We start from the raw sequence: 25799 nt of genomic DNA on the forward strand, positions 1-25799 counted from the left end.
TCAATTAAAAAATAATTGCCTTTCTCATATTCTCACAGAATGTTCCAAAGAGAAGGGAGGGATAACTTGAAGGGTAATTTGAAAAATGCTGAAACAAAATATTTCCTTAAACTTAATCATTGTTTGAAATGGAAATTTGGAGTCAGCATCTTACTAAAATTGTAGCTTTATGAAAGTGCTTCAGTCCAAAACAGTGACCAGCTAGCAGATTAAAATATCAGCTGTTCATGCTGTTGTACCTGGCACAGCTGGAGTCTGTAGTATTTATCCTTCTCTTAGAGGGATACTTTGAGTCCTGCCTCTCAACTGTTGTCCAATGCTTCTTAAAGTCATTTTAAGCTTTCAGGACAGCAGGTTGCTCTCCTCTTGGCAAACATGAATGTGTTGCCTTTGTTAGCAATTTCCATACTCATCTGAGCAGAAATTGACTTCTCTGGCTTGCTGCATGTGTATTGGTAGATATGTTACCCAGCAGTTGTTTTGCACACTCATTTATTGTCTGTTTGCATGTTTGAACACTGGATTTTGCTTAACCATTTGTACTAGTGGCTTATAACTTCATTTTTTTTAATTGATGGAATGGTGAGGGTGTAACTCAGTTTCTTCTCTCTATTCAAAAACATAGCAATTCTGAAGATGACTTATGCTTTACCTTACCCTCAAGTATATTTTAAATGTCAATGGTAAATGAAACAAACCCCTTCTGTCCCAAAGAAAACCTTCACTTGTTAATCAGATATATTCCGAAAATTACATGAGCATTTAAAATAGAAAATCTGCAAGTGTCAGCCTGCCAAATTCAGGATGTGGGATGGTTGCCCTGCACCAGTTGGCCTGGAAAATGCACAATGTGGAACTTATTCTGTATTCACTACACTCTCTTAGGGCTTGTTTTTAACCTTGAGCGGGAAGGACTTGAAATCCTCTGTTCCTCAAGAGAAGAGAGCTGACTCAAATTCATGTGTTTCTCATAGAGCATGGGGAAAGACTGCTTCAGGGGGTAATGCATAAAATGAGATCATTTTCTCTGAATGCAGTTAGGCCTGTAAATCTAATCCAGCTGGATGAGAAGTGGTGAAAGTGGCAGAGTTCATTTTTCCAGGTGATACGCTAATTTGGGGGAAAGATTAGAAGTAGGTCTGTAATCTGTCAGACATCTGGATTTTGTTGCTTCAAAGGGTGCTGGGCTATGCTGTCCCTTTTAAATAGAGGAATAAGAGGGTGGTATAAAGATCTTGTTAGAAAAGTGTTGAGGGAAAGAGTAGAAGGATGGGAGGTAGAAGATATGGGGTTGAAGCCTGTGCTTGCTGAGCTGCTCTTGTCTCAGGTGGGAGTTTGCTGGTCTGCCTTAAAGCCTTGTCTCTGGGGAAGGGAGAGAGTCACTTCTCCATCAATTCACTGTTTAAATATTCAGTATCTCCAGTGTGGTGCATTCTGTCAGAGTACCAGAAGAAGCAGGAAGAAAGTCTGGGGAGTGCAGTTCATCTGGTATGAGTGGGGCTTGAACCCATCAACCCTTCTAACAAAGATCAGTCACTTCCCTTTTCCAGCTGGGTTGATGGGAACTGATTTTTCTAACAGAGCTGTGAAATGCCAGGTCACTTCATTTGGCCCCTCCTTTACTGGAAGCATCTTATGAACAGGATGGGACAGCCGTATTAGAGCAGGCTGGTGGGGAGCTGTGCTCTGGCTGTAGACCTGCCCTGGAAGACTAGACGAGTTGGCGACTTCTCGCTCCAGGACTGCATTGCTGAGCACTGCTATAATATCACGGAGTGATTCAGCAGAACCCCTCAGCCTGCAAATCTGCCTCCCCTGTTGCAGGCTAATGTTTCATTGACAGTGAAATAAACTCATAATAAACAAAGGTTCAGTGGCAGGTGAGGGAGGAAAGCTGTTACTCAACAGCCCTGTAGCTTCTGGGGCAGCTCACAACATTGATCTCTGCCTTCTTGACTACAGACAGTGCTCTGTGCTCACTCAGGCGTTTTGCAACTGTAAGGAGAAGCTAGCTGAGCTAAACCTGGTGCTCTTACCTGTGACTAACAGCATCCAACTGGTAGATGGGAGGCAGGCTTGTAGGGTGGTGCAGGCATCTTGTCTGGGGGAAACAGTCACTTAGAGAATGCGCAAAGGGTGTATGTCAGTTGCCTCGGTCCTGGTTTTATTACTTGTTATTCTTTCACCATCAATAAAAGAGGGGGTTTAGGCCTAGAGACAAGATGATCCACAGAAACCACAGGTGTTGGATTGTATTATGTCTCAGCTGCTGTTGTGTTGGCTACTGATAAAGGAAAAATTAATTCTGAAATGCTCAGTGTAGTGCAAGGAATTTGTTTCTTGAAGGTTTTTTTTGTTCTGACTGCGAAGCAATCTAAAATAGAGGGTCTGAACTGCAAAGCCTGGGCAGGGGATGGACTGGGCATATTTAATTTAGCTTAATCTGTAGGAAAAGCAGGGGAGGTGGCTGTGCTTTCACCTGCAGAATCAGCAGATTTGGGCAGGTGCCACTTCTGAGCAGGTCTTGTTCATCCTATGGCTTGAATCATGCTGGCAGCAGCAGTTGTGAATCTGGTGTAGTTCTGACAAACCCTGTTCAGGTGAGAGTTACGGTACAGCTCTGCTGGGCTCTTTTCTGGCAGCCTGTGCAGGCTGCAAGCTATGTTAAGCTTTGCTGTCTGTCATGATGAAACTATAGCTGGGAAAGGCTTCCTTTGCTTCCCAGGCTTTCTAGAAAGAAATGGGAGTGATAGATGGAGCAGCTGGAAGGAATGAGCCCCTACTGCTTCAGGCTCTGCCAGCCTGGCTCTCCCAGCCCTCCTGGCAGTGCTGGCACAGCTAAGAGTGGGGCAGGACCCGTTCTCTTCCCCGCCACCTCCTTGGGAGCCAGGAGGACTGTGGAGCACAGGGTTTGTGTGATGTGAGGATTTGCAGCAGGCAGGTGGAAAGCAAGCCAGCCAAATGGTCTGAGCAATCTGTCCAGGAATTATCCTGGACTGCGGGTGTCTGCAGGGTGTCTTTCTTTGTTCTAACTACCTGTCCCCAGGATGAGACTGGATGAGTTGAGGACCAGAAAACTCCTGAACTCTCAGAAGGGCTGTCTAGGGCTCCAAGTGAAAGCCTTAAATAAATATTTAATGTGGTCGAAAGAACAGCATGTTTATAAGTGGACTAAGCAAACAAATCCGCTTCTTGCAGGCTATAAGCCCTTTGAGTGTTATGTTCAAGTCCTGTTGGAGCAGAGACCTTGATGTTTGAGATAAGGACAGCTTCAGAAGTTGCTGATACCAGGACATTCGTCATGCTGGCCCTCAGTCAGCTTTTATAATGGACTTGTGGTCTTTAATAAATAAGAGTATCGATTGTCCCAGCTGTCAGGAGGCCAGGGCAGCTGCTGCATTTGACAGTGTTTGGGTTAGCAGCCCTTTCTTGCAGGCCTCTACCATATGTGTGAGCAACGTGCATATTGTGTGCTCCCTGCCAAACTATCCCCAGAAGGCTCTTGACAGCATGCATTATTTTCTTGGGGACAAAAAAGATTTAAAAAAAAAAAAAAAGAAAAACTTTGTTTAAAAGGGAGAGAATGACAACCATCTCATAATTGGACCGACTGAAAATTGTCTTGCTTGAAACCTTGAAATCTGACTAAAGGTGCCATATTTTTTTTAGCATGGCAGCAAGTGAAGACCATTTATACTGTCCTACAATACAAAATCAAGCTTTACGTGAGAAGTTAGATAGCTTTAAAGAATTTCTCTTGTTCTGGGATTGATGATCTACTCCTGCCTTTGACTCAGGGCAGTATCTGCAGGATTGTCCTATGGAGTTGGAGATCTGCTTGGTTGAGTAGACCAAGGAGCCAGGCAGATTTTAAAACAAGTAAAGACTAAACACCTGACATAGTGTTGTTTTATTTGGTCAGATGCAGGAGTGTCTGGGCTATTGCTTTAGCAGCCACTGCAAATTTTAACTGGGAAGAAAACACTACAGGTCTTTAATAGTCATCTCACCTTCTGAGTTGTCTTAGGGTCATGTGAAATGCCCCTTCAGAACGAGGATGTGAAGGATAAGAGGAAGTCTAGTCTTGAAAGTTTACTCATCTCTGCACTTCCGATTTGTACACAGAGCATATATGTGTGTATGTAGTACCTTCCCTAGGTGATAAACCCTTTCTCTTCTGTTTTTTCAGGACAGCCAGTGTGGAACTGTAATTGATGTCAACATAGAGTGTGCTGTGAAGCTGGTAGGAACCAACTGCATCCTCTACCCTGTCAACAGCAAAGACCTGCAACATATCTGGGTGAGAACGCAGCCAAAATACACATGGGAGCCAGGGCTTGGTGGTTTGGAGGGATGCTGCTGTACTTTTAAGTAACACATGCATATCATACTGTACAAGATGCATCTGCAGTTTGGTTTTATTTTAAACTTACTGCAAGCATCCTCCCTGGAAGAAGATGATACAGCATCGCCTCATCTTCCCATCTGTTCTGTGTTTCTGATGACATTGCTGAGACCAAATTGATTTTGAAGGGCTAGGTTGACATTAAATTGTGTGAGAACTTCACTGAGATGGGCTGGTATAGCAACCTGACTGGGGCAGCCTCATGGCAGTGGCACAGAGCTTTTGAGCTGCTGTATCGTGTTTAAATAGGCTATAAAAATGCTGGGGTGAGTCAAGCATCTTTCTATTGCACTGGAATGGTCTGAAACATACCTGGTTCTCCCTCTTGAGTGGGTGTGTGATTTCCAGAGATGAGGCAGGATAGGATTTTATCATTCTTTTTCCTCTGAGGAAAAAAAATAATTTGGGAGTAAAGAGTAGAGTGTCACAACCCTTCTAAAGAAACAGCCTGTGAAAAGGCAACAGGATACAAGTTTCTCTGGGATGGAAAATTAGTCTCAGTGATTAAAAAATCAATTGTTAATATTAACTGAAGGCAAGTGTGAGTATGCCTCTACTTTGCAGAGCACCTCTTGAATGGAACAGGACACTTGACTTAAACAGCTCAGCCTTTCTCTGGGGTTTTTTTCCTCAGATCTTAAGTTTAACTGGAGAACCCAGGCTGTGCTGACTGTCAAGCAAACTCTTCTATGTACATTAATTCCAGTTTAGTGAGATCTGCAGTTGCTGTCATAAGTCCCTTTGAGATGCCTATCTAGTCTGCATTGTGTGAGAACTGACTGGATGGCTCAAAGTACAATATTGGTAAGGTTTTGCTTCCTGTTTTCTTCATAGCCTTTCATGTATGGTGACTACATAGCCTATGACTGCTGGCTGGGCAAGGTCTATGATTTGAAGAACCAGGTCATCCTCAAGCTTTCCAATGGAGCCAGGTACTTCTCTTTCTGTTGAAGACTGTCCCCTTGGCTTTCACAATCCTGATCTATTTTAGAACTAGAAACAGACTGGGCTTCATTCACATACTGACAAGTTATCTGCTTGTGTTATCTTCAGATGTAGAGTAAGAATACATCCTTCTCTGACACTGAGATTCATTATCACCCTCTGGAAAAGCTGTAGTCTGAAAGGTGACAATTTTTTTTCAATCCCAGCAGATCGGTGCTCCAGAACTCAAGCACGTTGGTCTTTGAACAGTGCTTCTCCTCTGGAAAAGTAGCTGTTTAAGGTGGATGCTTATTCCAGACCTGTTCTCAGTAGGAGGGATTAACTTCACTGAGATGTAGGGAGGATTCTTACCTTAAAAAAAGGTCTGTGAAAGTGTAGAAAATTGCAGGCTAGTGTTAAAGATGAAAAAGCAGCCCAAGATTGAACAGCTTTGCCTTTTCCACTGTTATTTGTAACTGTATTGGGAACGGTTTTTCAATGAAGACATAATCTAAAGTCATATCTCTAGAGAGAGATTTAGCTAGAGATATTGAAAGAAATAGCTGGTTAACTTATTTCTGCAAAGCCAGCAGCAGGATCTGAATTCTGTTCCTTGTGCATGTTGGACAGTTACTTGTGAGCTAAACCCTTAAGAATTCACAACATTCACTCTGTTACTGAGGCCTGTATTGTCCAACAAACTTTTTTTATTGATGCAAGGGAAGGAAGGAACCAGTGGAGGGCCAAGAGGCTTATGGGCCTGGAAGCTGGGGAACAACCCATCTGTCTTGTAAATTGAGTGTTGACATTGATGTTTCAAAAAACCCACAATCTTGCAGCCAGTTCTGAATCTGATAAGCAAGTAATGCAAAAGCTATAACAGATGATTGGTGGATGTGTCTGATTTTGATTGTTTCAGCATTCGGTTAGCCCAGGCTGGAAGGCTTACGCATATGTTAAACTGGGAGTGAAAAATAGCTACACTTCTCTATCTGTATCGCCTGCAGTTACTGGTGCAATTTAAAACCTTGCTTGGTATCTGTTACCAGCTCATGCATAGCTACATAAAACGAGGGAACTGTTTTCAAAATCTCTTCCTAATGAATCATTTTAAATCCCACCAGAACTCACTCTGGAAATGAAGTTATTACTGAAGCAAGTATATCCAGATTGCCTTTAGGTTCTAGCATTGGTGTGAATAACAAATGGGATCTTTGCAGCAGACAAATCTTTGCAGAACCCTGCATATTACTTTTTTTTTACATGCTGAATGGAACCTTTAGATATGAGGCAGTGCATTTATAGCTTGTCTATAACCAGTTTTGCTCTGGACCTTAAAGGCTCAGTGACACACTCCTGAGCATATGGACAGACCCACTCAGGCAGTGTCAGTCAGTTTGGTGCTGTTTGCTTTGAGGTGGATGGCTCTGGAAATGCAACTGTGTCTCTTGTCTGTTTTCCAGGTGTTCTATGAGCACAGAAGATGGAGCCAAGCTGTATGACGTTTGTCCTCACGTCAGTGACTCGGTGAGCTTCTAGTTCTGAGTCTTTTTGATCAACTTCATTTTGTAAGCTTTTTGTGTGGGAGGGAGAGGGAAAACTATAGGCATTTATTAATCCTAAAAATTAAACGATGCATCACAGCTGAAAAACACTTCACTAGATCTTCACTTGAAGTAAGTGTAACAAGATGTTGCTTAAAGGTAACATTAGTAATGAGCAGGTTTTGAGGAGGTATTACAGTTAGTATATCCAACTGCTTTCTTTGCAGACAACTTGTGTAACATGCAGTCAGATGGCTGATGTCAAGGCAATCCACTGTCTGCTCATTATATCTGTACATGCTTGAAAAGGCTCTTACTCTATTTAATGCTTTCAAAATTGTTCCCCTCTGGAAAAGGGCATATTGTTTAAAAGGTGTTCTGCACATTTCCAGATCACGTAAAATACTCTCTCTCATTATTGTAGTCCATCCCTGAATGGAGACCTGCCACCATACTGGTATTTTCTAGTCATGTGGTGGGGAAGGTTTTGCTAGCTTTTGGGTAAAACAGGGTTCCCTGGGTGATAATGGGATCTAACCTCTCCCCTTCGAAGGCTGACAATAGTTTGCTTGTTCTTCCAAACAGCATCCGTGGGGCCTTGCTGCACTCCCGGCAGCGGTATTGGGAGCTGACTGAGAATGGCATGTAATTCTTAGGAATTAGCAATGCAGCCAGCACTTACCTTTCCCAGCCTTCAAAGCAAAGGTCCCTTTGATCTCAAACTGCACTTCTGTTAAAATTCGATGCCTGTTTCTTGAAGAGTAAATGGAATATCAGTTTAATTAGGATGTGCTGCTGTGGTTGTCCTGTTCTGTACAGGAGTGGTCTCTTGCTAGATAGTCTCCAGTATCTTAGTCTCTGCTACTTTGGGTTGTGCAATATGTTTTCCACTTGTTAAATAGATGATGTAGCAGCATCCAGCTTCTGGTTACCCAATTTTGAGATACTTTTGTTTTGAGTCAGGCTGCCTTTAAAATGTACCTAGTCCTCTGGAGAGTGTGGTTTGGTCTGAAACTTGAGTTCTCCAGTGTTACTCTTGATCCCGTACTCGGAATTGTTGTGTTAGATACTTATCTGACTTAGATCTTGTAGCACTGTTCTTACCTTTTCTGACAAATTACATGACTTGATACAGTTTTGTGCTCAGTATTTTATCTACTCCAAACTGCTCTGTCTGCCACCACATTCTGAATCTTCAGTTCATCAAGTCACTCTATCAGTGGGAAAGAACTCTAGAGACCAGTTGTTGTTTACAGTCCTGTTTTGTTTTCAGAGAACTGTCATATTCAGGCCAGGAATAATAATTACAAATGTGATTTGATGAACAAAGGAGTAAAGGCAGGCATCCTCTGACTGAAAGCTCTAAGTGCTTGAATTGGAGTGTGGAAAAGGGATGGGTGTTCTTGCCTGGGACTCAGCCCACCTTGGCTACCCTGTTACTGAGAACAATTGTGTGGAAATATGCATCTTTTGTTTCTTGCAAGTACCTTTGCTTCTCCCTCACTGAGTCATAGTCCCGTTTGGATGTGTATCAGAGCAGGTTGCTATAGGAACTGCTGGGATGACTTCAGGAAAGGAATGAGCTTTAGGAGGTGGGTAACTTGCAGGCTTTACCGTTATGGTTAATCTTACTGATCATGAATGAGAGAAGAGAAATGCTGGAATCTTAAATCTTATGAGTCCTTTATGCTGTTTTTTTCACCTCCCTCCCTTTCCCCCACAGGGTCTCTTCTTTGATGATTCATATGGCTTTTATCCTGGGCAAGTCCTCATTGGGCCTTCTAAAGTCTTCTCCAGTGTGCAGTGGCTCTCGGGTGTGAAGCCTGTTCTGAGTACAAAGAGCAAATTCAGAGTGGTGGTGGAAGAGGTAAGGACTGACAAGCTGACACATGGCCACCTTCTGCACAGAACAGTCCCTGGCTGGCGTTTTGGAGCAGAGTCAGCTTGCCATGGTAACCTTCCAAGAGCAAATGCACTGTGGCTGTGTTCTTCTGAGGTGTCAAATTTCTCATTGTGGACTGACAGGACTTTTGAGTATGGTTTGGCTTTTCCTCCCAAGGGTCTCTGCCGGTGCCCTGTAAGGTGATGGTGTGCCAGTGCACTTAGAGGCCAGTACTGCTGATCATTAGGGTAGTAGCAGCACCTCTTCTATTGAAACTTAATGTTGTATACTACCCAAAAAGGGAGAAATGTTGCTGACTCTTTGCTGGAAGAGAGAGCAGCTCCAAGTCCATTAGCATGTCTCTGACATTGGACTGCTGATTTGCATGTACTATAGCTTCCTTCCGAAGCCAGATGTTGTCTGTCTCAAAGTTTAAAACTACAGAAGCCCTCAGTGTTGCCAAGAGCCATGCTGTGGGAGCACTGTAGTGATCCTGGATGTGGTGAAATTGCACTTGGCCATCTTAAATGATAAAACCAGGTTTGCTGCTTTCCTGTGTGTAAATGTTCAGATCCTAGACATTGGTCTAGGAAAGCCTCTGAAATTAAATTGCCTTCTCTCTTTTTACATTGTAGGTACAGGTGGTAGAACTAAAGGTTACTTGGATCACTAAAAGCTTCTGTCCTGGAGGTACTGACAGTGTGAGCCCTCCTCCATCAATAATCAGCCAGGAGAACCTGTCCAGGTGAGATCAGTTGAAAACCCCTCTTCACTCCCAGCACCCAGGGTCTGCACAGGCTTTGGGAAACATGCCTACCAGCTGATTAGACACAATGCTGATGTTTCCAGTGGGCTTTTCTCCTTGTTGTATGCCTGTATATTCCAGAGCTTCAAAAATGTGACCAAATAACTTCCAAATTAGTTTAGCAGACACTAGAGTTACCAGCACAGGGGCTAGAATCCCACCAGTCCTCTCCAGGTACTCTCCAGCTGACAAGCACATAGAGGAAAGCAGTGTCTGTCAACAGCTTGCTTCTTTCCTCGTCTTTCCACTTGTGTCTGCAGCAAGGCTGCATCTTTTCACTGTGTGTCAGTAGGCGGCTGAGATGTCCTGCTCTGGACCTAGACTGGTGCTGAGGGAGCAGCTGGTGCCCTCTGCAGGCTGCAGCTGCAAAAATGGGTTGGACAAAACTCAGAAAAGTCAGATGAGTAATGGCACATTGCAGTGTGATTCCTGCCTGGAGTTCATAAGCTGGAGGAGAGCAGCTCTCAGATGATGGCAAGAAAACCCCAAAACAATGCCAACTTCAAATGTCTCTTGGCAGCTGTCTTTGGGAGGGGGAGCTAGAGGGAGAGGAGTGACTGGTGTCCTACCCAAACCCTTTGTGTCCCCACCCAGTCCCTGGTCTGATTCCCACTCCTCCTTTAGAATTCTGAGCCTGGAAAAGATTTGGTGTGGTGTTAGCTTCTGCCACCCCACGAGAAGTGCTGTTGGCATGAGATCATGCCAGCCTTGTGTAAGGGCCCAGTTGCTGCTGGGGTCTGTTACAGCTTTTGCACTTTGCTCATGGCCATCCTCCTGTTCTGCCAGGGTAAAGCGTCTGGGGTGCTTCGACCATGCCCAAAGGCAGCTTGGGGAAAGGTGCCTCTATGTGTTCCCAGACAAAGTGGAACCTGCAAAAATCACCTGTGAATGCCCCGAGAGGAACTGTGTCCTGGGTGAAGGATCAGTTGCCAAAAAGGTGAGTGGAGGGGTCAGGGGAGATGTTGACTTCTCAAAGAATTTCTGGTTGCTGTGACTTTTAAAGCAGAAACCTTTCTGGTAGTCATGTGGTCTGAAATGTGACTCCTGAAGTGGTGGTTGTAAAGAGTAATGGCTTGTTGTTGCCAGCAGCGAAGTCACCTTGTACAACAGTCTGACTGCACTTGGTGAAGGATGCAGCTAATGCCACGAGAGAACATGAACAGGACCTTGAACACAGAGGTGTCACCTTGCAGGGGTCAAGCTGTGTCAGAGCTGGTGTGCTCTGGCAATGTACTGTTAGACACATGTCATTTTCATTAGCATGACCTCAGTTTTCTCATGGAGCTGAATTGTTCAGTTACATCCTTGCTACAGTGAGAGATGAAAGAAGTCTTTGCTTCCTAGGCCAGATGAGTCATGCTGTGGTTTTAAGTGCTGGCTGTAGAGCAGTGGTGTTCCTAGAACAACAGGATATCATCAGTGTGGATGTGACCTCCCTGCATATCTGCATCTGTTGCATAGATTAACTTGTGCAGCCTCTTGTGACCCTCCATAACAAAAAGTTAAGAACATGCTTAAAATAGCCTTAAGGAGCAAAGCTTGCTTTCCCTGGACTAGTCCAGTGCTGCTCCTGAGTAGAGCAGTGGTGAGGCGCTGGTTTGCAGAATACTCTGGTGCAGGTGGAATGTGTGTAGGCCCATGGGGTGCCATTTCCCTCTGTGTAGAATTCCCCAGGTGGGCTGGCAGCTTGCTGAGTGTACAGACATATTGTCTGACTCAGGTTCACTTTCTCTAGGTGAGGCGGCTACTGAAGAAGCAGATAGTGAAGATCATGTCATGCTCCCCGGAGTCTCAGGGCACTAGTGAAGCCCCTGACAAAGAGTCTGCTGCAGCTGCTGACCAAAAATCAGAAGATCTTAAGCCTGGATCAAAGTGTGAGCTGGATGACACTTCCAACAGTGCACCAAGTCCTGGGGAGAGAAAGGAGGAGCAGCCTGAAGAAACAGGGAAGGAGAAAGGGGGAGCAGCAGCACGACAGCAGCAACCTCCCTTTCTGCTCAAGGATGAAGGCTCATCTGACTACCGGCTTCAGTCCATGGAGCAAGATGCTGATGATGAGGCAGCTGATGACACTGATGACACTAGTTCTGTCACCTCTTCTGCTAGCTCCACTGCCTCGTCCCAGAGTGGCAGCGGCACTGGCCGCAAGAAGAGCATCCCTCTTTCCATCAAAAACTTGAAGCGGAAGCACAAGAAGAAGAAGACCAAGATTTCACGAGAGTTCAAGCCAGGAGACAGGTGAGTTGGATTTCCAAATCCAGGTATACTTGCTAATATCTCCCTTGTTGAAGGTCTCAGGTGTAAAGCACCTCCTCAGCTTGGTGGGGGGATGATGATGTGCCTCATGTTAGGACACTGCTTGGTAGTAACCAACAGCAGTTATCTTGTGGTGACTGCAGTGACCTGTGTGAAATGAGCTTGGTCTTAGTCCAGCTTCTGACGAAACTGGGGCCACGTGATGTGACACCGATGCTATTCTGTTTTAGCTATGCCTTGGGGCTTCGACAGAGTGTCTGTGCTGTGCTAGACTCTGTATTCAGAGAAAGAGACAGGTGAATAAAGATCATGCAGCTTAAACATGACACTAATTGGTTACCTCATTGGCAGCTTCTGCAGAGAGGCTGAGGATACGCCCTGCTAGCAGGAATGGACAGCTTATCCTCAGAGAGCTGTCTCCAGATCAGCACAGAGGTCTGTGCTGGCAGGAGTTCGTGCTGCAGTGGTCTCCATTATCCTTACGCTGCTCTGGAGAGAGATCTGCAACTTTTGCCAGCAGTATACTTTTTATTGGTTTGTCTAATGAACAAAACGCACTTCCTATGAGCCCTGAAGGAATTGATTTAAGCTTAGGGGAGGGAATGTGGCATGTATCCGCCCATTTCTAGATAAAACTGGATCTCAGCAGCTTTTACCTTTTAACTTGAGAATGTTTAAACTGTTTTCAGGGGATACAAAGACATCTGACAACTGGATACCTTGTCTTGCTGGCTTCCCATGGCTACTTAGTTGTATACAGATCCTGCATCAGAAATGAACTAGTACAAGATAACTGTGAGAATCCTCCCAGGAAAGTGACATTATCAGCATTCAGGAGATCCAGTAGTTTGCAATAAACTTCATTCACATTTTGTTTAGGTGTTTTAGCTTTGCCTGTATAAAGGAGAGCTGTTCATTTAGTCCTCATGGGTTTTGGAGAAATTGAATTTGAAGGTCACAAACCTCGCCAGAGCAGTATTCAAGTGAAAGAAAAAATGGGAGTGTGTGATAGAGTTCTTGGGAACTAATTCTTGCTTCACTTCTCACTTCTCAGCCCCCTGCTGAGTGCCTCTACTTCACTAAAGGTTTTAAGGAGAATCTGTCTGGTAAACCTGATAGCTTTCTGCGCCATACAGGCAGTGGGGAGAAATCCCTGGGATTCACAGCAAGAGATTGCTGTGCTGGATCTGGGCAGGTCCGTACAAGGAAATGCAGAGATCAGATGTTGGGACACTTTGCAGAGATGGCCATGTCACAGAATAAGAAGTAGAGGTTTTTACAGAATGTCAAACCCCAGCTGATACTTTAAAGGGCATATGTGGCAGCTGGTCACAGCTCAGTATGAGGGGTCTTCACTGTCTGAATATTCAGATGAAGCTGGTGAGACCATCAGTAGGTGTGCTGCCAACACTGCTGAGAAATGCAAAGTAGATGGGCTTGCTGCAGTTAAGTCACCAGATCTGATGTGTCAGCTCATGGGCATCTCTGACTGCAGGGGGCCAACTCAGCATGTGGCATTACCATTGTTTAGTGACCTGCTGCAGCTCTCTGGACAGCATGCAGACCTCTGGTTACTTTTTCAGTGAGGATACACAGGGATTTTTGTTAATGTCAAGTGGTGAATTTTTGTTTGTGGAGCCACATAAGCTGCACTACAGACAGGACTAACATTTCCTTGGGTGGCCTGCCTTTCCATTCTCTCATCCTCAGCTGCACATGCTCCTCCTTCCCTCAAGAAACAGTCTGTTGGCATGTCACCCACCACACTTGAACTCTTACAGATTTTCTTCTCTGACAGTTTCTGCTGTTAAGTGCTGGCTAATATGACTTCTTCATATTAGTTCCTAAAAAATATTTCTCTTGACATTCATAAGAATAGTGCTGGAGGAAGACAGTTGTATTTGCCTATTCTATCTTCTTTATGGTTTGACTTGAAACCAACATAAATGCAGCACTTGTGTTATGTCTGGAAGGTCTGGCCAGCAAAATAAAGACAAAATTTTAAATCAGCATGGAATTCAATTTGTTCCATACTGTAGGAGACATGAAAATGGTGGAGGGCTCATTAGAAGAGCCTGTCTAGCTAGACTGTAGCTCTGCTCCTCCTGCCCCCAAGCAACTTGTCTCTTTACACAACTCTGTCAGGCTCCACAGTGAAGTACCAGCATGTGGTCCATTGTTGCATGTTTGGGTTTCATTTCTGAGCTGCAGAGACACACATGTATGTTTGAACAGCTGGGAAGGAGACTTGTCTCTTTTAAACAAAATCCTTTTGCTTTACTGACATTCAAAGTGTTGTCTCTGTTGTTTTTTTTCTTTTCCTTTCTGGAAGGGCTGAGGTGGATGCTTCTTTATCCCATGCTCCTCTAGCTTTAAAGACTCCTCAGAGCTGCCAGGCTAGATGATGCGAAGCTCCTGTCATGCCTCTGTCAGGGGTGGAAAGTGGGTGCTGGTAGATGTTAATTTACTTCACTAGGAATAAAAGTGAGCTCAGCATCAGCTCCCTGGAAAGTAAGTCGTCCTGCAACATAGACTTGCAGCAATGTGACATCTGCAGTGATTGAGAACCTGTCACAGTGAAGCCTGCTCTGTAGCTGCTTCCACCGGGACTAGATGGAGTTTCCTGACTTGCTTTCCAGCGTGCTGTGTACCTTTGTGTTGCTGAGATCCATCTTGATTCTTGATGTTGGCAGCATCACGTTCTGGTTATGCTCATGCGTGTTCCCTCTGGTAACTCGTTGCCTTTCTGTGTTCCCAGAGTTGCTGTAGAAGTGGTGACCACGATGACTTCAGCTGATGTTATGTGGCAGGATGGCACCGTGGAGACAAACATTCGCTCCAACGAGCTGATTCCAGTCCATCATCTGGACAACAACGAGTTCTGCCCTGGGGATTTTGTGGTGGACAAAAGAGGTATTGGGTGTCAAAACAACACTCTCCTCAGGGAACAAATGTGCTCTTAATTGCAAAGTATTCTTCAATCTGGATCTCCTAATGTACATTGTAGTCCTCTTTAGGGCAGCTCTTAGTAGTACTCACCTGAGGTAGGCTCAAGAGCCTAATGGAACAGACAGTAATTCAGCTGACTTAACATAAATAAAGGTTATCTGCTGATATTTAAATACTAAAGTTGAACTATGACAACATGTAAGATGTGGAAGGAATAAGGGCCAAGGAGCAAAGTTAAGATTCTCTTCGTTGAAAGTGCACATGGCTCTGAGCTCTCGGCAGAATGAGGAGAGAAATGAACAGCTCACCTCAGCTTGTCTATCATGACCCTCTTCTTTTCTCGGAGGGTTTTGGGATCCAGAGGCATCTTCTGCATCCCTTTTCTTTCACCTGCACCCAATTGGTTTGGTGATGCTTGTGAGGGTCATGGTGTAAGTTCAAGGAGACTTACAGCTTTTGGATACGAAATACTGATGCCACACCATCTGGCTCTCAGCTCCTCCTTTTCTTGCAGGGGTAGTCTCTGAACAGTGGGGAGCACAAGATATTGTCAGGTTGGGAAGAGGAAAAGCTGGCTTAGCAAAAAAAAGATGCTGTTTTGCATGGCCATTTCTGATGAGTAATAGTCTGACTGGTTTTGTGAGTTAAGTGTAGTTTGTGGAAACAAGTTATTAATCAGCTCCAGCTCTACTATTCTAGTTTGGCCTTTTGAAATCTGTATTTCTCTGTCTGTCAAACGTGCTCTCCAAACAGGCTGGGATGCCCATGGTTTCTTGTGTCCCCCTGCTAAGGATGCCAGGAGGTGGATCCTTGTCAGCCAGATAAATCTGGAAGATGTCTGGATACCAGTGTGCTGGCTGACAGCCCAGCCCTGGAGAGGTGGTCCAGGCCCAGCTTTGATGCTGTTGGATCCCTGGTGCATGCATACACACACATATACCTGCCTGCATCCTGCCTGCCTTCCACCTTTGTCCAGTCCATTTTTCCAGAGGAGCAGAACTGTTGTGGGGGTGGCATGTTTCTAGATGAAGAGCTTGGCAGCCGGGACTTCTTCCAGGGAGGTCTTGGCCAGTCTGTCCAGAAACTCTGGCAGTCTTGGTGCAGAGCTAATTTGGAGAGCAGAGCACTAAGGTGACAGCATGTTTTCTCTTGGTGATAGAGTTCAAAAATGGTCCAAAATGAATGGTACAGTCCTATGCAGTATTATCTTTATCATTACTCCATGCTCCATTAAAATGCAACTTGTTAGCTGAGTACAATTTTGACTGTGTAGGAAGAACTGTTTTTCCTCATGCCATTCACAAATGGAAGGTTTCAGCCATGAGAGCTTGGGAACCGACAGCCTCAGTTGCTATGCAAAGTCTGTGCTCCTCCACTTAACTTGCCTATTTTCTTCCCTACCACTGCAACCAAAAGCTCAGAGCTCCCAGGACCCCGGGTTATACGGAGTCGTGCAGTCTGGTGACCATATAGGCCGTACCTGCGTGGTGAAGTGGTTCAAGTTGAAATCCAGCGGAGATGACGTGGAGGTAAGTGCAGGAGCCAGTGCCTGTTGAAACCAGCTAAGAGAAAGCAGCCACGAAACAGCACAAGCTTCACAGATAAACACAGATAAGCCTGAGGGTCAGCTCTTTAGTGGAGTTTGTCCTTGAGGACGGGAACAGCCATGTGCTTTTGGGCCTGGGAGGCTTAGCTAGAGGTGATGTCGCTTCATATTTGTTTATGCCTGCAAGGCAGCAAAGACCAAGCAGAAGGTTTACATCCCATAGTCAACATCAGGTTCTGGTATGGATCAAGATTTTTGCTAAAAGTCATCACAGACAGTTAATTTCTTGAGTTCAGTGTAAGAATTTTTCATTCCCGTGTCTTTGCTAGTTCATGGAAAGAGAATCAGTGTGTGACATGTTGCTTCTGCCAGGCACTGTTGCCTATAGTCAGCCCTAATATCTTTTTCCTGGAGCTTGTAGGAACACTGTATTCTGTCACCTTGATAGCCTATGGTCTGGCTGGAGGTGAGAGGGGGACTTGAACCACTCAAATCTGGTGCACTGCTTTCTGCCCTGGGATGGGGAGACTGCGTTGTCATAACTGAGCAGGGCCCTTTACATCCAGACGTGGAACATCAGTCTGGCATAGGGTTGTGCTCTGCTTTACCCTTTTCTCATTATCTGTTGGCCCCTACCTCTCATCCTCCAGCAGAAATCAAAGGAAAGATGTTTCCCATTAATTGATAATTTTTTTGTCAGATACTTCCTGTTGCCTTGGATTGTTTCAAAAGTAAACTCTAACCCTGTAAACCCCAGTGAACTGCTTTGAGAAATCGGGGTGTTCAGAAGGGAATAGAATGTTGTTCTTGCATATCTTGTGATTTAGTGATGTGGAACCTGAAGCAAAGGTGAGGGTGAGCAGATGAGACAGAATATCTGCTTCCTTTCATTGTTGTGCCTTGATTGATGTGCTACAGGATGAGGTGACAAGAAGGGACATTAGCAGCTCCTTGCAGGCAGCTGGAGCAACTGAAAATTGACAAAATACAACACTCAAGTGCTTTCAAGTATTGAAGGTGTGCTCTGAAGGTCGGTGCAGCACCTTGGGGCTGACCTGTTCGCCTTCTGTCTCCTGTGCAGCTGATTGGGGAGGAGGAGGATGTGAGCGTGTATGACATTGCTGATCATCCAGACTTCCGCTTCCGCACTACTGACATTGTGATTCGCATTGGCAACTCGGATGGAGCCACAGCTAAGGAGGATGAGGTAGGCTCTGGGCACAGTTGTGACTGCATTGTCACCAGGTATTAGTGGAGACAATTGAGAGTCAATAGGAGGGCCTTAGGCCCCACATGGGCATCCTAAACTCCCTAGTTTGCTAGTTTTTGCATCCATGTCCCCTGCTGTCATGAGTAACATATCAGATCTCTAAGTCTGGTGGAGATACAACTTTGAAATCCTTTGCCCTTGGTGACAGTCTATAGCAGAACAAGAACAAAGTTGAGACAAGAATTGAATGTATACCTCAGGGTTTTTAATAAAACTTTTGCTTAGGATTTCAGGTTAACTTCTAATACAAGAATGTTCTGTGGGCTCCTGAGCAAGAGTTGTTATAAACTGACTTCTTAAATTTGGCTGAGTCAGAGTTTTATTTAGCAAGCGGCAACAAGCAAAACAGCGCTGGTCGGCCGGGGAGTCTCCTGCTCCAACAACGGCCCACACCCTCCAGGGCACTCTGTTTCAATCTTATACTACAAAGTATTACATAGTCATTATACACATATACATATTCATTACTTGAACCCGCCTACTCCTGCTTCGTATGGTAATTAGCTTATCAGTCCTTTACGCTTGCGCAGAAGTTGTTAAAACTATGGTCAGGGGTCTTCAAATCGTGGGGGGTGGTCTTCTGGGAGGAAGGCCGTAGGTCCTTCTCACAGTGTACGTTTCACCTTTGGCTTGGAATGTGATGATCCTCTGAGTTTGCAGAGTTCTTGTCAGTCTAGGTCCAGTAATCGCTTTGCATAACGAGATTCATGGTCGTGAACATCCTCCTGTTTTATTCAATTATGCGCCTGCAATTCTCCATATCTTCTGATGTACAGATACTTCCTCTTTTGTTGTTCACCCCCCCTTCCTGTCACCTTTTTTTTTTACACTACCATGTTAGTTCAATTAAGCATTTGCTGTTAGTATTACACAGTATGCAGTAGTTCATATTACAGTTCGCTGAATTTGATGAACAGACAGTTTACCACCTATCACAAGAGTGAAGGTGGATTTGTCATGAAACCAGTTTAATTTGTCAAGAGAAGACTGGGGTTCCAGTTTTCATCTGAGTTGTTATATATGTATTAATTCTGCTTAGCTGATTGATCTCCTATGGAGGAAGAGGGAACAATTTATACTGTAGAGGATACGTTCTTTGCTAGGAAACAGGCTTCCTTACTGTGCAGGGAAGACCTCTAGCTTAGAGACTGCTGCCCTCAGAAAGGGTTAAAAGGCACAGTGTGGTTCTTATCGTGGTTCTAGTTTCAGCAGCATGAAACACATCTGAGCTTGCTCAGCTGACCTAAATAACCTTCCTCCAGTGCAAGTTACTGCGCACACCCTGTGCCAACTGTGACTTGGCCGTTCACGCCTGCGCGCTCTCTGCTGGGAGAAGCTGCTGTGAGCCCGGCGGGGTGCGAGGGCAGGGGCCGGCTGTCGGCACCTCGCTAGAGGGCAGCCCCAGCCAGGGCAAGCTCCTGTCCCCTCTCTGGCACAGCCCCAGTCTCTGCCATGGCCCTGGGCCCGATCAGAAATTGGGATCTGCTGCCAGACCAGTCCTCCTGGTCCTCTCCTCCTTATGGCAGGGTGGGGAGTTTTTCCCATCTCCACAGCAGTGTTGTGGGGTTTCTCATGGAAACCCAATCTGTAGGATTCTTCTCCCCCTTGACATGGGGCCCCAGGACTCCTGTCACTTCTGTGGCAGACTGCAAGCATTGCTCTAGGTGCTTCTCCAACTGGGCAATATCTGTTTCTCAAAACCTTCCTGCTCTGCGTTGAAGTACTTGGAAAAGAAAAGGGACTGACAAACTGCTCTTGTTTCCACAGCCTTCGGTTGGACAAGTGGCTCGTGTGGATGTCAGCAGTAAAGTGGAAGTGGTGTGGGCTGATAACTCCAAGACTATCATTCTGCCTCAGGTGAGGTCCTGTTCCAGCTCGCGATATCCCTGTAATTCCTAAGTGATAAATCTTGGTTTTAAATCCCAGGTGCAGAGAGATTCACTGTGTAAGGGAATCTTGCTCTATTGCTGCCTTCCCATATGAGAGGGTAGCTTCCCACTTCTGTTACCACAAGAAAATTCTTCCTTTGTCAGGAGGACTGGGCAACTAGTTGGTCATCACTGCTCTTGAATATAGAAAATAGGAAAGTATGAGCAGGCTGTTGCTTCCTTCACATGCTGTGCTGCACATTCACAGCTCTGACCACAGCCCTGCTCTTGGCCTCCAGCACCCTGTGCTTTGCAGAGCAGGTTGCAGAGCTCAGGGATCATCCGCTCTGACTTGAACCCAGGTTTGCTGCATTGCCCAACTAAGGCACTGCTGGAAGGCGATTGCTTGTTCTGTCTTGCTTGTGAAATGGCACCATGGTGTTTTCTCTGGCTGAAGAAGCTCTTCCAGAAGCTGGACTAGAGCCCCAAGTTGTCCCCATAGCTAACCTAGGGATCAGACCCAAATCTCTTCCCAGGACAGGGAGGGAAAAGAGTTGAGTATAAGCTTCAGAATATAAATACAGCCACACTGCTTAACCCCATTGATTTGCCTTCTGCATTGTTCTAAGGTTTTTGCTGTACTGTATTGTAATCTTATTCACTACTCCACATGGAGTTTCATCCCATGTCTTTTCTCTGTGTTGCTTCAAATTAAGACAGCCTAAAGATGAGAGAAGCCCTGCATCTGTAGGGTCCCACCTCCATTGCTGTGGCAGAAACACCACTGCCTCCACTGCGGAGATGCGTTTGCAAGTAGAAAGTACTCGATCAAGATTTCTTTTTAAACCAAGCAGCTCTGCATTAATTACTGTAGAATAGTCAATGCCTGCACTATGGCAGTGGACTAGTGTTACAAAGCAGGCTGCTGTGTCCCTTCCCCCTGTTGTCACATGTGCTTGGATCACAGGCACAATCAGAGGTCTGATGCGCGCTCCACAAAGGGCTGTTCTCACGCTGCGGTGCCGGGGCTCTGCAGCAGCTCCTGCTGTGTCACGCCAGTCCTTTCGATTCTGCTTGTCTGCGTAATTATGGGAGTTGGGGAAATGTCAGGAGCGTGAATTATCAGTTGGTAAAACTGTGATTTATCAATGCCTGTCCATGCGCCCAGAGACGAGCTGCCTGGGTGCTTTTTCTCAGCTCTAAAAATAAAGATGGCATAACTGGCTAATTAACTTTCCTACTCGGATTTGGATTAGCTTTGAGAGCAGTGAATTTTGATGGCTTTTCCTGCCTGCAGTCACTTGTGTTGAACCCGACTAACCTCTGCTGGCTGCTTGTCTCTGGGTGGCACAGGACTGGCTGAACAGTGCTGGTTCAGTTCAAGGCTTCGACAAGATGAATGAGTGTCCATCCATGCACTTCAGCCTCTGGGGTCATATCTTGTAAGATTAAGAGGATTCTTGGGCTGTCATTCAAGTGTCAGAGGCCTGTGGATAAAATGTTCCGTCTTGTAACTCCTAACACAGCCCTATAAAGTTGTTCTTGCTCCCCTGCTTCTGTGTTGGTGCTCGTAGCTGGAGTATGTCTGCAAGCCTCTGCAGGGGGACTTTGTGAGAGACATAACATGTGCAAAAGTAGAATTGAGAGGTGAGGCTAGGCAGAGCATGGATGGGTTCAGCTTCCAGTAGTGAAGGGGAAGAGAATGTTTTATGTAAGAGCTTATTCAGCAACTTGGGTTAGGCTCATTGTCCCAGCTGAATTTTAAGCAGTAGTGACATACAACAGCTAAAGCAGTGTAGCAGGGCTCTGACGGCAAGTAGTGTGTGCCGCAGAAGAAGAAAGCTGGTATGGGAATGTGTTCCTGGTTCCAGCATTGTCTCTGTAGAAGGATGGAGTGTGGAGACAGCCAAACCAGGGCTCTGTGCCAAGGCGGTTGCTGGTGCAGAAGCAGGACCAGAAATGCTTACTGCACACACAATACCCAATATGTTATGAACGGGCTCTGCATTTGGAAACCCTGGGGCATCCAGGTAGCTCTTCGGCACCTGTGTGCTCTCCTTGGTGGCTGGATCCCAGCTGCTGGGATGGATGCAGCCTGCCTAGAACTTGCCCTAGTTTTCCCCCAATGCCCTACTTTGAAAGGTGGAGGGTGGGGCTATGCCGATTCATAATCTGTGCTGGTCATTGATGAGCACATTATTTGGATCAAGCACAGTCCACCCTGTATAGAGGAAGGGGTTGAAACGGCCCAACAAATTCTAGCTGGGAGCTCCTTTTTCATGGGGAGAACTTACTTGCCTGTGTTGCAAAAACAACTAAAACTCTGTGCTTCATCCTAACTATTCTGGTGTCTTTTGTAACTCTGCTCTCCTTTAGCACTTATACAATATTGAATCAGAAATTGAGGAGTCGGACTATGATTCTGTTGACGGCAGCACCAGCGGGGCATCCTCTGAGTGGGAGGATGAAAGCGACAGCTGGGAGACAGACAATGGCCTCATGGAAGACGACCACCCAAAAATTGAGGAGTTAGAGCCTGAGGAGCCGGCAGCAGAGGAAGTGAAAAAAGTAGAGGAACAAGTCCAGGGAGCTGTGGCTATGGCAGTTGCGGATCTTGCTGCAGAGAAAGCTGGCAAGGACGGAGCCCCCAAGAGCTTCCGGGAACTAAAGGAGGCCATCAAGATCTTGGAAAGCTTGAAAAATATGACTGTGGAGCAGCTGCTGACTGGCTCTCCTACCTCCCCAACTGTGGAGCTGGAAAAACCCACTCGGGAGAAGAAGTTCTTGGACGATATTAAAAAGCTGCAGGAAAATCTAAAGAAGACCCTGGATAATGTGGCTATTGCAGAGGAGGAAAAGATGGAAGCCATGGTGGAGACAGAGAAGAAAGAAGAAAAAGCAGAGGCACAGACACCAGTGAGGTCAGAGTGGCCCAGTGAGACACCAGTGCTCTGTCAGCAGAGTGGAGGCAAGCCTGGAGTCACCTTCACCAGTGCCAAGGGAGAAGTCTTCTCTGTGTTGGAGTATGCTCCAGGTGAGTGTGTCAGGTCAGGCCAGTGTGGGATACTCTTTCTTTCCTGTCCTTCAGTGTTTCTCTTTCTCCAAAACCTTTGCTTCCAGGCCTTTTGGTTTGGGTATCCTTTCTTCTTCCTAGTCCTTGTCACAGCTCATTAACTGGGGAGCAGACAACTTCTGTAGCACAGTCTGTTCTGGGACTTAAACCTGGCTTTTAGATGGCATCTCTAGGCACTACTGTCACTTCTCAAGCCACAGAAGTGGGCTTCCCCTTTGTCCACGTTGGTAACTTACCTTTTGAAGGGCTGTGGAGTTCAGTTCTTTCCATTGCAGATACTTTCTTGAAAGCTACAAGATTTGTTCAGGCTTTTTTGCAGGGATGGATTGGTTAAGAAGCAGAGCAGGAACAGCTGGTGTTCTTGTGCTGGGTGTCCTTGGTGGGTGAGTGTCCTTGTTCACTTGTGGCAGTGTTAATCAGCCAAAAATAAAAAAGAGCATCTGGTTTTGTGGAACATTGGTGACAGCAGAGCCCAAGGTGCTCAGCGAGCCAGCCAGGACAGACCTGAGAAGGAAAGGTGGCTAAACTGTTCTGATCCTGCAGGTGTGTATAAATAAAGATGGAGAGCTATGTTCAGGTTTTGCAGAGAAAGGGTCATCAGTCTGTGTGATGATGCAGTATTGTCTTGGCTGTGGGACAGGGCTCCTTCTGGGGCACAGGGACGATGTTGTGTGGGACCATGAGAACAGGAGGTGCAAGTTGTGGCTGCTGTACAGTGTGGGGAAAAATCAAATAATCTCTAGGCTGCCTCCTGGCTCAGCACCAAAGCAACTCAACTTTTCTTTTCCAGACGATACATTTAACACATGGATAGATTTGCCTTCACAAGGAACCTGAGGTAGTTTCCAAAGTCAGGTTTTAATCCCATTCTCCTCCTTCCCCACAGATACCCATGTCTTCAAGAAAATGGAGTTCCAGCCCCCAGAAGCAAAGAAGTTCTTTAGCACTGTGCGGAAAGAGATGGCTCTCCTGGCCACCTCCCTACCTGATGGCATCATGGTTAAAACCTTCGAGGATCGAATGGCAAGTGTCTGCTCTCAAATGCCTGTGTTAGTGCTGGGCTCAGCATCCGGATTGCTTTCTTTGGAATTCCCTGCTTAGCCTTAATCCTTTGCGCTAGAGCTGCAGGAATGTGTGCAGCATGTGAAATACAGCTGTAATTACCGTAAACAGCTGCTTTTGCATTCCTCAAGTCAGGGTGGGAAACAGCGGGAAGCCCCTATTTCGGGTGCTTTGCCCACTGGGCTGCCTGTCCTGCTGAGCAGGAAAGGGAGTGGGGGGAGCAGCCAGCGAGGAGCTGGTGTAACCGGTGAGCAGCCTGGGGATTGCTGGCCGTCCTCGGAAGCCTGGCTTTGGATCCGAAGGCTTGGTCTGCCATCAGGCCGTGGGACGAGTGCAGCTTCTAGGGAGAAGGTGCCCAGAGACGTGTTACCTTGAGCTGACTCTTGCAAGGGCCGAGTTAATCACATCCTCTCTCCACAGGATCTCTTCTCAGCACTTATAAAAGGCCCCACACGCACACCCTATGAAGATGGCCTCTTTCTCTTCGATATCCAGCTCCCCAACATCTACCCTGCTGTCCCGCCTCTCTTCCGCTACCTCTCCCAGTGCAGTGGGAGGCTGAATCCCAACCTGTATGACAACGGCAAAGTGTGTGTCAGCCTCCTGGGGACGTGGATAGGCAAGGTAACGATTTCCTCTCCCTGTCCGTGGGGAGCGGTGGCTGTGCCAGGCTGTTTCTGGAACAAGCCGCTTCTTACCGAGCCAAGAGTCCTGGGTGACTTCTGTTCTCAGGTGGTGTTTGAGCTGGGGATGGCTTGGGCTTTGGGCTCTGTTTAGATGTCTGGAGTCGGTAACTGGTGTAGTTTGGCTGCTTTCGGACTGTATTTGGCTCTTGTCTGTCCTTCCTTGATGAGAAGCCACAGACCCGCTGGGCTGCATCACGGTTGGGCAGAGCAGAGACACCAACACCAGCATGGGGTGTTCTCCCACGGCTCGGGTCCCTGTCTCCCACACTGCAGATGAATCACATACATAGTGTGACACAGCATCCAGCTGGAGACTTGGAATAACCAGAGCCAGGGAAATGCTGTGTTTTGGTCAGGTAAATCGACAGGACAGCTTGGGCGGGGTTGGAACTGGTGTCTGGTGTGTAGGGTTACACTGTTCCAGGCTGAACTTGCTTGATGGGGTGCAGTGCTGGCAAAAGATAAGGTGCAGCGGGACACTAGCACATCACGTGCTTGTCAAGTCAGTCCCTTGTTCCCGCTGTGAGCCAGAGGACCTTAGCAGTAGGGGCACAGAGAAACTGGGGCCTTGCTTCATCTGACAGTCTTCACAGAGCAAACTGATGGTGCTTCAGCCCTTTAACACATTTGTATGTGCATTCCAGGGGACAGAAAGGTGGACCAGTAAATCCAGCCTGCTTCAAGTACTCATCTCTATCCAAGGTAAATGCTCCTGCAGAGCCTGTGGGACAGAAAAAGGCAGAGGGAGGAAGGGCTGCGGGCTTATGGGGGTGCGCAGGTAGGGTCTGCCACCCCAGTTGGGATTGTGCTGCCTTTTGCTCTCACCTTGCTGGACAAAGCAGCGTCCTTATCTCTCCAGTTCAATAGTCGAAGCAGGTGCAAGCTTTTCTCATACCCTGATTTTTGGCTGCATCCCAGATCCCTGACACAATGCTTTCCCTTCTCACTACGGCAGCTAAGCACAGAGCTGTTTTGCTTGTTATTCTGAGCTGACAAAGGTGAACCACTGTGTTCTCAGCCCGTTACCAAAGTTGGTTGAAGTTGCTAAAACTGAGATTCATCCACAGCACTGTTTTTATCCCCACTGAGTCACCCGCCCATCCTACACTGAGCATGTTTTTGCACAGGGTGATGGTGTTTATGCTCCTTCCGAAGCAGAGAATAATCAGGGTGTGTCTAGCCCACCCCCAGGGCTTCCTGCCACAGGGCTTTGCCCTGTTGTATCTAGTTCGAGAGCAGACAGACTAAATCAAATCTCTTCCTCAAGGCCAACTTTCTATGCAGGGAGTCCAGGCATGTGACTTGGAAACCTTTGATACAGGGCAAGGGCTCCTGCCTCCAGTCAGCAGGCAACTCCTGCTTCTCTGAAGTCCCACAGTCCGCCTGTATCCTGTGGGGGAACAACACCACGAGAAAAGGCTTTTCTCATTTAGAAAGCTGAGGGTCCAAATTTAGAAAATGAAATACTAAATCTTTTACTGGAGCAGCTTGGTGCTGGTGAAAAATTTCCTGCCTCCCTCCTGCTGCCT

General features: G+C 46.3%; 1 protein-coding gene across 1 annotated transcript in view; it reads left to right on the plus strand.

The window, feature by feature from the left end:
- The window catches only part of UBE2O (ubiquitin conjugating enzyme E2 O), a 65925-nt gene that overhangs the window by 35316 nt on the left and 4810 nt on the right, over positions 1-25799 (plus strand). The window contains exons 3-17 of the mRNA XM_074921692.1: positions 4190-4300; positions 5240-5337; positions 6793-6856; positions 8597-8740; positions 9391-9500; positions 10347-10497; positions 11296-11798; positions 14575-14729; positions 16182-16294; positions 17393-17518; positions 19349-19438; positions 21826-22483; positions 23409-23545; positions 24005-24208; positions 24915-24972. Of these exons, the coding sequence (XP_074777793.1) occupies positions 4190-4300; positions 5240-5337; positions 6793-6856; positions 8597-8740; positions 9391-9500; positions 10347-10497; positions 11296-11798; positions 14575-14729; positions 16182-16294; positions 17393-17518; positions 19349-19438; positions 21826-22483; positions 23409-23545; positions 24005-24208; positions 24915-24972 (2722 nt within the window). The remainder of the gene's footprint in view (positions 1-4189; positions 4301-5239; positions 5338-6792; positions 6857-8596; positions 8741-9390; positions 9501-10346; positions 10498-11295; positions 11799-14574; positions 14730-16181; positions 16295-17392; positions 17519-19348; positions 19439-21825; positions 22484-23408; positions 23546-24004; positions 24209-24914; positions 24973-25799) is intronic.

This window comes from Athene noctua, chromosome 18, assembly GCF_965140245.1.
Source record: "Athene noctua chromosome 18, bAthNoc1.hap1.1, whole genome shotgun sequence".
NCBI lineage: Eukaryota > Metazoa > Chordata > Aves > Strigiformes > Strigidae > Athene > Athene noctua.